Raw genomic sequence first — 10272 nt, forward strand, 5'->3', positions numbered from 1 at the left:
TTTTCGCCGTTTTGCAAATTTCACGGGAAATTCGCAATTTTCCGGCGAAGCGAAACGGGGCAAATTCGCCCATCACTAGAAATAGTGCATAGAACGTTAAATGGGCACTAAAACTGTATATTTGAATATTGTAAGCAAGGGGAACATCTTCAGTGTACTTTCTGTTCACTAACATACTAAATAGAAGGAAGAGACAGTGGGAAAAGATGTGTAACATTAATGAGTCAGTAAGGGCTCTTACACATGAGCGTTTTTACCTGCGCTCCCCTGCGTTCCGTTTTTCGGCGTTCAGCCGCAGGGGAGCGCAGGAATAGACGCATTTCATTATTTCAAATGGGGCTGTACTCACACAGCCGCATGTAGGCGCCGAACGCAGGTTGAGACGCAACATGCTGCATTTTTCCTGCGTTCGGCGCCTACACGCGCCTGTGTGAGCACAGCCCCATTTGAAATAATGAAATGCGTCAATTCCTGCGCTCCCCTGCGGCTGAACGCTGAAAAACGGAACGCAGGGGAGCGCAGGTCAGAACGCTCATGTGTAAGAGCCCTTACACAAGCAGCAGATTTTGGTCTGTATGGTTAACACTTTAGCAACACACAAACTACCCAAATGAGTGATATTGCTGCAAGAGCGTTGGAGAGCTCTTCTATCTCTAACCAATCACACAGTTCCCACTAACTAATCATCTTCCTGTGTGAGATTTCGCCATTTCAGATAAGTGGAACATTCTCTGCTTCTCCTTGTTGCTCTAAGCACTTGCAACAATGTCGTCTGTTTGGGTTATGTTCATTTTCACCACGTACATCGGCACAGGGACCTATTGTGGTGAGTACTGGGAAATAGACTTAAATCTGGGTGCAGAGTTTTGTTGGTTAAAACATTTTAGTAGCCTGAGCTCAGACAGAGAAGCAACCTGCCTCCACTTATCATTAATCAAGTGAAACTGTGCCTTGTCTACTTGTCTAGCGTGTACATATCCAGCAGCACATTCTCTTTGACCTATGACTGTGCCTGGTAACTGAAATAGTTGGTATATTGTAAGTAACAGAAGAAATGTCAACTAAGTCCATATAATCAGGGTGATAGCAATCTTTTCTGGCCATCTATTTTAGGTTACCATTCAGAATGAGCTGGAATTAGGTTTGGATCATTATTGCCCTTATGACACTGACATTAATTCAGAGAAAATCCTGAAACCCGTATAAAGAACTGTGCTTAACTTGCTTTGTAGACACTGAAAAATAAAGTCATTTGTAGCGAATTCAGCTGGGACGGCCAACTCAGAAATGAGACCACATATAGACAAGGGACAGCCGCCTTATGAGCAATATGATGTGTCTTTCTACAGGTATTGGATCAGTTATCTGGAAACTTGTTATCCAGAAAAATCCAAATTAAGGAAAAGCCATCTCCCATAGACTGCATTTAAACAAAATAATGAAATTTTTAAAAAATAATTTCCTTTTTCTCTGTAATAATAAAACAGTACCTTGTACTTCATATAAATTTAGATATCATTAATCATTACTGGAGACAGGTTTTTATTTAATTTTTAATTCATTTTCTAGTAGAAATGAAGAACCAAATTAGTGAAAGATCTGTTATCCATGTCCCGAGCACTCTGGATAACAGATCCCATACCTAAATATGAAATTGTTGTGGTACAGCAGTTATTAAAGGGGAAATGCTAATTCAAGGTAGTTTCCCTTCAAATGAACACTTAGGGACATATTTATCAAGGGTTGAATTTCGAATTTGAAAAACTTCAAAATTCGAATTCAGAAAGACCAACCGAAATTAAGTCAAAGTTTTTTTTTTGGCCCAAAAAGTTCCTTTTTTGATCGAATAGATCCGTATTCGTCTCAATACAATAGCATTGTATGAAAATTTGCAATTGGCCTTTTTTGAGACTTTTGAATGATTTAACTGTAATTGTACTGCCGCTCTCCAGTTTGTAATTTCAACTACTATCTGGTTACTAGCAGCCTACCCTAGCAACTAGGCAATAGATGTAGAATAAGAAAAACAATAAAATGGAGAATAACAAAAACAATAAATTGGAGCCTCACAGAAAATCAGATTGAAATAAATATTATTTGAGAAGTTGCTAATAGTGGGTTAATGTATGGCATACTAAGGGAGGAACTCCACGGGCGATTTTGTCGCGATCCGACGCACTGCACAAAAATGCAGGCGTCAAGCCAGATGCGACGGAAATAAGGTAAGTAACAGGAACGTCGGATGGTGTTGCATCGTTCGTCCGATGCGACATGACGCTGCACACTGCGTATGCATCAGACAGTCGAGTTGCATCGGATGAAAGCTGCGACTTTATCCGACATTTCTATCTCTTAACTTATTTCCGTCGCACCCGAATTGACGCCTGCGTTTTTGCGCAGCACCTCAGATCGCGCTGAAATCATTTAAAGGTAATTCCCCTTAAATATAAAACAAAGCGATATGGCAAGAAAGTGTATACAGAAAGGGGGAGGGTTAATAAATTGTATACTGGAAATCACACTCCTCAAACATATTCAGAATGCAGTTATACGTAGCAGGGGCAGCAGTCTTAATTATTTTCTATATTCCAACTACAAGTATCTCTAACAGGTGGCTGTCTTGTTCCATTCAGCTAGCACTTGTAAGACAGAAAAGGGGTTAAAAAAGCTTCCTGTATTTGTTAAATATTTGAAAAATACCATCTTATGACTTCTGCCTTTTAACACCTTCAGTGCTGGATGATCCAGAATTATATCTGCTTGCCTTCTCCCATAGGTTATGCTGTGGCACAAATATGTAGAATATATATATTTTAGTATTCTGTAATGTGAGAAACCCTGGATGCCAGCCTAAGGGTGTTCCAGTACTTTTCACAATTCTGCCGCACTGTTCTGATCAGTGTTATTGCTTATCTTGTAACTAACTGTGGTTTCCTTTTAGGCAAGACTTAACCATTGTGAAATTTAGTTTTGTGTTTGTTTGAACTGTTTATCCTGTGTGTGCTGTAGAGAACATACAGTTGTGTTCAGAATAATAGCAGTCCAACATCACTAACCTGATCAGTCACTGTTTTTGGTAGAAATTATATTTCTACATGGCAAATAATTTACTAGTCGGTGTAGTAGAGTAATAGAAAACCAACAGACCCAGGTCATTCATTTTGTGAACAAACAAGTGTCATTTACGGCCCTTATTTAAGGAAGGAGCAAATGTTGTGCATGCTGGTTATAGTGCGTTTCTCTCTGAAAATCTGGATACAATGGGGTTGTTCCAGACATTGTTCAGAACAGAGTACTTTGATTAAAAAGTTGTTTTTGGAGAGGGGAAAACATATAAAGAAGTGAATAAATAATAGGCTGCTCAGCTATAATGATCACAAATAGTGATGGGCGAATTTATTCGTCAGGCGTGAATTTGCTGCGAATTTGCGCGATTCGTGAAACACCTGCGAAAATTCGCAGCAAAAAAGCACCGGCGTCAAAAAAATTTTTTTTAGAAAAAACGGACGCATTTGTGATTAGTGATGGGCGAATTTGCGCCGTTTCACTTCGCCGAAAAATGTGAGAATTTTGCGAAACGGCGAAAAATTTGTGAAACAGCGCCAGCGTCTTGTTTTTGACGCCGGTGCCCGTTTTTTTGACGCCGGCGCCCGGCGAAGCGAAACGGCGCAAATTCGCCCATCACTAATCAGAAATGCTTTAAATGACAACCAAATACTAAAAGATGTGGAAGAGAATGAAAAACTACCATTCGAATGGATAAAAGAATAACCAAAGTCCCATTGTTGAAAAAAAGACATGCTGAAGATCTTACAATTTGCCAAAAAATTGACTGGTCTAAAGAGAAATGGCGCAACATTTTGTGGACTGATGAAACCAAGATTGTTCTTTTTGGGTCTACTCTAGGGGGAACATACAGCCAGACGACCCGCAAACACTGAATTCAAGTCACAGTACAGAGTGAAGCCAGTGAAACATGGTGGCACAAGCATCATTATATGGGGATGTTTCTCATACTATGGTGTTGGGCCTATTTATCACATACCAGAGATCATGGATTAGTTTCAATACATCAAAATAATTGGTCATGTTGCCTTATGCCGAAGAGGAATTAGAAGGATTTTGAACTTTATTCACTTTTTTAAACATACTGCTATTATTCTGAACACAAATGCAAGTACAACTATAAGTACATATAATACTCTATATTATTTACATGCAGTAAATCCTGCAATTATCCGGTTTATCTGCTGTAGCTGCTAGCAGTCCATAAGTTGAAGTTCCCATTTGCACATCAAGAGAAAATGTTTTTTTTCCACATATTGGGCGATTCCTTGTATCAGTGTCAGAGCTGCTGCCATTTAGCTATGGCAGGTACAGAGATTTTCCTGCCTACCTGCTATATTCTTAGAATATTTTATTAGAAGTTGAGTTAGTTATCACTTATCTAAAGGCTGTCTAAATGGAGGCCCATGGGTAGCCTCCAGTCACATAAACTGTAATTATGTCCTTTTCACAGCCCTAGATTGTAAGCTTTTGGGGGGAATGTATCAAGATTCCTAGGACTTGTGTATCTAATGGAACAATTTTCTTTTTTTTTATCTAATGGAACAATTTTCTTTGTTTCCCAACCTTGGCAATACGATGGTGGTACATGTGATGAAGAGCTCAAGTTATACTTGTGGAAGTGTAGGGTACTAACCAGAATAATTTTCCCTTGAAATGGGGTCAGTATGTCAGAAGAGTTAAAATCTGGAAGCACACCAATAATTTGACCTTTGTCAGTAGTGATTTACTTAGCCCATACTTTAAAGGCCAGGCCCTTTATCAATTCTGTTGTGTCACACATAGAAAGTTTGAGTTGGGGGTGGTTTTTACAAAGTCCCCCCCAGACTTAGACTGGGATTCAAAATAGTGGCATTTTAACTATACAGAGACCCGAGCAGCCCCCACCAGCCCAATAAATACCGACTATGGCATCTTACAGCAGCCCCTATGGCAAGAATCCACAAATTGCCAGTCTGGGCCAACTCCTCCCCTTCCCAAGGTCATGTCATTCCATAACCATTATACAAATTCATGGGTGGATTAATGATAAGGCTACTCTAGGCTATAGCTAGGGGATCAGAGTGCTTAGGGGACCATCTAGCTTTTTCAACTATTATTTTTATCTTTTTTTTTTTTTTAATGAATTTTTAGCTGTGCTGCTGGGAATGGGTCCAGTTGGAACTGGAGCAAAAGGTTACACAGACTTATCTTCTATTATAAAACCTACATTTTATAATAGATACATTTAAAAACAAAGCCCTTATTTCATTATTTAAAGGGTGCAGTAGGAATTTTATTGTCACATAATATGTCCCGGTAGTAATTAGGAGCAGATAATTGCTGAACACAAATATATGAGCGCAATATACTGTCAAGTGCAGCATTGTATTGTATTACTCTCATTCAGACCAAAGAAATTGCATTGCCCCATTCCCACTGGCACACACTCCCACCACCCTCAGAAATAAAACACAAGAAGCACCTACTCTAACATACCTCCCAACTGTCCTGATTTTGACAGCTCAGCCCACAGTCCTGGATACTTATCAAAATGTTCCGCATTTCTCTATTTCTCCTACACTGAAAAACCAGAAAAAGATAAAGCATTTCTAAAAGCTTAATTAGATAACGAGAGTTTTGGCAGAGAGCTCAGAATACTCAGCACCTGCACTTACAGTAGATACAATTGTAACAAATAAGATAAGCAGGGCTCTTGGGTCAACTGAGACTTGCAGCTTTACAGCAAAACTGTCACACATAAACATGACCCTAAAACCCCCAGAAATATATTCATACTTTTCATAACCTGCCAGTTTTTGTACAATGTGCATGGTATATAAGGAGTGAGGCCATGCACAGCAGACAGTGCCGGATTTACATAGTGGGCACCCCTAGACCAACTTCAGGCCTTCCAAGGGGGACAGGAGCAGTGGGGATTGGTGCATGGGAAATGTAAACAATTATTGCATCTCCTGTGAATCCCCAGTGTTTTTGAACCAATGTGGGTGTGGTTGGGCAGCATGCCGCCCCCCTAAAATCCTACCGCCCTAGGCCTGGGCCTTGGTGGCCTTTCCACAAATCCGGGCCTGACAACAGATATTTTTGTCCCTATTTACAATTTTCAAATGTTGGGAGGTATGTTCTAGGAGACCATCCCATTAAGAGACCACCCAGACTGGGTACATGTGCCTTAGAAATAGGGTGATGGGTGAATCTGTGCCTTTTGCTGAAAAATTGTGAAAGGCAATGGGCGTCCAAATAATTTTGTTGTGCGGATTTTTCACCTGCGAATTTTCGTTGCAGTTTCACATTTTTTTTCGCTGTAAATTCTTGCCTGGCGAATTGTTTCGCCCATCACTACTTAGAACTAAAGTGCACAGAAAAGACAAAATGGAGGTGAGAGCACCACCTTGGAGGAGGGGGGAGTGAACCAACTGAAAGACCTGAAGAAGGATGCTGGGACCCAGTTCTGGTAGTGCCACTGGGTAAGTGGACCCAGCAGCACAAATAAAAATAAATATAAAAGAAATTACAAATAATAATTGAAAAAAGCTAGATCATGAGCCCCTTGTATCTCCAGGTATCTCCAGGTAATCTGAATTTTAAACTGAGGGTATTTAGCAGAATCTAATTTGGTACATCCCTAGTTACATTGTTGTCTCATAGAAGTCTGGGACAAGGTCACAAAGAGCCTAGAGTAGAACCAAGTTAGACTTCTTTCTATCTGAATGAACTATTTTTTCAGCCATTTAGCGGCCGAGTCTGTTAATGTTCCATAACTTTATTTTCCACAGTGAACCCTGGAGTTAAGTGCTCATTACTGGAGAATATATCTTTTGCTTAAAGATACAATTTATGCTTGGTTTTTTTTTTCTAAAGCCAGGCAAAAAGAGTTCTCTGTCCTCTGTTGTGTAAAGCAGTTTAAGCTTATGAAGCCATTATTAAATGGTACCTTTACCAGCACAAACATCTAAAGGCCAAGCGGAGGATTAATGACACTATTATCTCAACTACAGCAGAGAGAAGCCTCCCTGCAGTCATGTGTTTATCATTTTAGCCAGTGTAAATTCTACTTGTCAGTCCTGTAACCCATGAATGGCTCCACATTGCTTTGTTCTAAACAATTTATTTTTCTACTGTATAAAATGCTTTATTCTAGCTCCGGACTTCCAGATGACAACAGTTGACCCCGGCTTCCCCAGAAATATCAGCACAGATAATCCCGCAGTACAAAAGGCAGCGCGGGTAACCGTATATGCTTATAACAACAAGTCCAATGACAGCTTTCTGTTTAAAGACCTGGCGGTTCAAAAGGCTATGATTCAGGTAACACTTTAATGTGATGAGTTTTGCTTTGTACAAAGCTTTCAGTGCACACGAGTTAAGTACATTCCTTTTCTGCACAGATTGTAAAAGGAATAAAATACCTACTGCAGACTAAGATAGGAAGAACTGTCTGTCCAAAAAAGGAATTCTACAATTTGGATCAATGTGACTTTCAGCAGGATAGCCCTCTCAAGCAGGTAGTGTATGCTATTTTTGTCTTACACAAGGTATGGGTTCCATTATCCGGAAACCCGTTATCCAGAAAGCTCAGAATTACCGAAAAGGCTGTATCCCATAGACTCCATTATATTTAATCCAAATTTAAGTATAGGATTATTTAAAAAGTTTAAAAAGTATTTCCTTTTTCTCTGTGATAATAAAACAGAACCCTGAACTTGATCCCAACTAAGATATAATTAATCCTTATTGGAAGCAAAACCTGCCTATTAGGTTTATTTAATGTTTCAATTATTTTGTAATAGAATTGCAAAAATATCCATTATCCAGAATACCACAGGTCCCAAGCATTCTGGATAACCTGTACAAAATGACTCAATAATAGCCTTTCAACAAATAAAGGAACCATGTATTTAGTCAGACTGTGGAGTCTGTGTGTGTGTATAATGAATAATGTACCCCCTATTGTAACATATAAGGATATTACCAATTAACAGTTCCATGACCATATTAAGGTACGAGGCCAAAGACAGAGTGCTTTTATACAGGTCATGAATCTCTTTTTTATACAGGTCAATGGTTACTGCAATATCATATTTCATATTATTCAACAGGGGGTACTCTATTTATGATAATGCACAAGTTTCAGTGAGTCATGTGACAAAGTACATCACTTAGCTCCCATTATGACATTACTAAGTACCTTTTATAAGGATATAATTTACAGAATATTCATAGTTCTTGCATATTATATGTATGTTTTGCAGTCGTGTAGGTGCACTTCGGATACATATTCCATGATCTGGGTGCCTTATCATAATTGTTTAGACAATAGTAGCAAAAGAGCACACTCAGGGTTATGTATAATTCAAACCTGGAGATTTTATTCAATGTTTTGTTACAGTATATCAGAAAGGATTAACAGGTAAATCTAGATTCTAGATATATCTACAAAGCTATGTAAAATAAAACCCCGGAAAAACTGTATTGCAGTTGGTGTTACATATAAATTATAAAGATCCTTAGTAGTCCTTATGCATGAATTAACAGCTTGCTTCATAGAATTTATCAGTTACAAAGAGCTAATGAGGTTGATTTGTAACACCTAAAATTCCACTCAAAGTTTATACCACTCTAGACCTTGCACAACCCACTGGAATCAAATTTAAGAAATGATGATGATGATGATTTAAGTGGTAATGAGTTTAGGTTTAAAGTTTGGTGCTGTGTAAAATGGATTTACATGGGCATGGGACCTGTTATCCCAAATGCTTGGAATTTGGGATTTTTCTGGATAAGGGGTGTTTCCATAATTTGGATCTCCATGCCACTTAAAAAAACATTGAAACATGAATTAAACCCAATAGGATTGGTTTGCCTCAAATAACGATTGATTATATTGTGGGTGGGATCAGGTTAACGGTTTTATTATTACAGAGAGCGTAAATGCTGGGGATAGGGCAGGATTTAAATAATAAAAACAATTACAATTTTTTTTTTTAATCTTACATTTGCCTCATAAAAAGTGCAATCCATGATAGTCTCCTTTTAAGGCAAACTGACCTGTGTCTTCGTGTTTGCTTAAAATTTCATAAAACTATTTACTTCAAGGATAAGTAAACCTTAAAAATAAGTGAATGTTAAATTGATGAGGGGGCTATTCTAAGCACTTTTGCTATGTACATTCATTATTTATTTTGTTTTTATTCCAAGATATTAAGGGTTACATGTACTGTTAATATGAATGAATTTTGTAACAACATCGCCACCTGCTGGTCAGTTTCACATCAGTCTGACCACCAAGTAGTCAAGGAAGTTGTCAGGAGAAAGAAAGAGGCTGCTCTGATGTTCTTCTGCTTAGGAAAGATGTGAGAAAGGTTTCTAATTTTTTTTCCTAAGCAGAAGAACATCAGAGCAGCCTCTTTCTTTCTCCTGACAACTTCCTTGACTACATTTATGTTAACAGTTCATGTATCCTTTAATATCTTGGAATTTTGAAAAAATAAATAATGAATGTACATTGCATAAGTGCTCAGAATACCCCCCTCATCAATTTTAAATTCACTTATTTTTAAGGTTTACTTATCCTTTCAGCATCACGTTGAGTGTTGTCTTTGTCTCATTAGACCTTCACATGCTATTCTGAGGTGTGGAACATTACCTGGCTTCACGTTGAAAAAGTTCCAGTGCTTCGCTGCCAAGGTCTGGACTGGAGTGAATAGACCACACAGGACCTTTGTTTCTGAGATACAGAAACACAATATTTTGTTTATCAAAAGTGATGTTTAATGTGCACTTTGATACAGATTAAAACAATAGACATTATACAACAATTATTTGACAAAGGACTTTTGCACAGACTGGACTCTTTTTGATCATATCATCATGACAACCTGCAAGTTTTGAGTTGATACCTAGATACAGATAGACCAGAAACTAATTGGAGTTCAGGGTATGGACCAGTGTACTGCAAGTCAAAAATGAATAACAACACCAGCTATCCTTGTCTTCATCAGGGGTTGGGCAACGTCAAACGAGCAGGCATTTACTATACTACAACCATTCTATATTATTATGGAAGACGGTAATAACCAGTGCACAGTTTGTTCAAAGTCTATTAACCAACAACAACAACAAACTAGATTTGCTTTCAAGCAGCAGAATAGTAAATGCTACCTACTGGTCATTTGCTACAGACTGAGAAGTGTGGATCAGCTGTTG

The 10272-nt window shown here is 38.5% G+C and overlaps 1 protein-coding gene across 1 annotated transcript; it reads left to right on the forward strand.

The window, feature by feature from the left end:
• Nucleotides 1-667: 667 nt before the first annotated feature.
• Nucleotides 668-9884, forward strand: cst7.S (cystatin F S homeolog). Its single transcript, XM_018265131.2, has 4 exons — nt 668-826; nt 7208-7374; nt 7455-7571; nt 9678-9884. The coding sequence occupies exons 1-4, from the start codon at nt 766-768 to the stop codon at nt 9771-9773; spliced, it is 441 nt and encodes a 146-aa protein (XP_018120620.1). The 5' UTR covers nt 668-765; the 3' UTR covers nt 9774-9884.
• Nucleotides 9885-10272: the final 388 nt, after the last annotated feature.

Source organism: Xenopus laevis, chromosome 5S (assembly GCF_017654675.1).
Source record: "Xenopus laevis strain J_2021 chromosome 5S, Xenopus_laevis_v10.1, whole genome shotgun sequence".
In the NCBI taxonomy this organism is placed as follows: Eukaryota; Metazoa; Chordata; class Amphibia; order Anura; family Pipidae; genus Xenopus; species Xenopus laevis.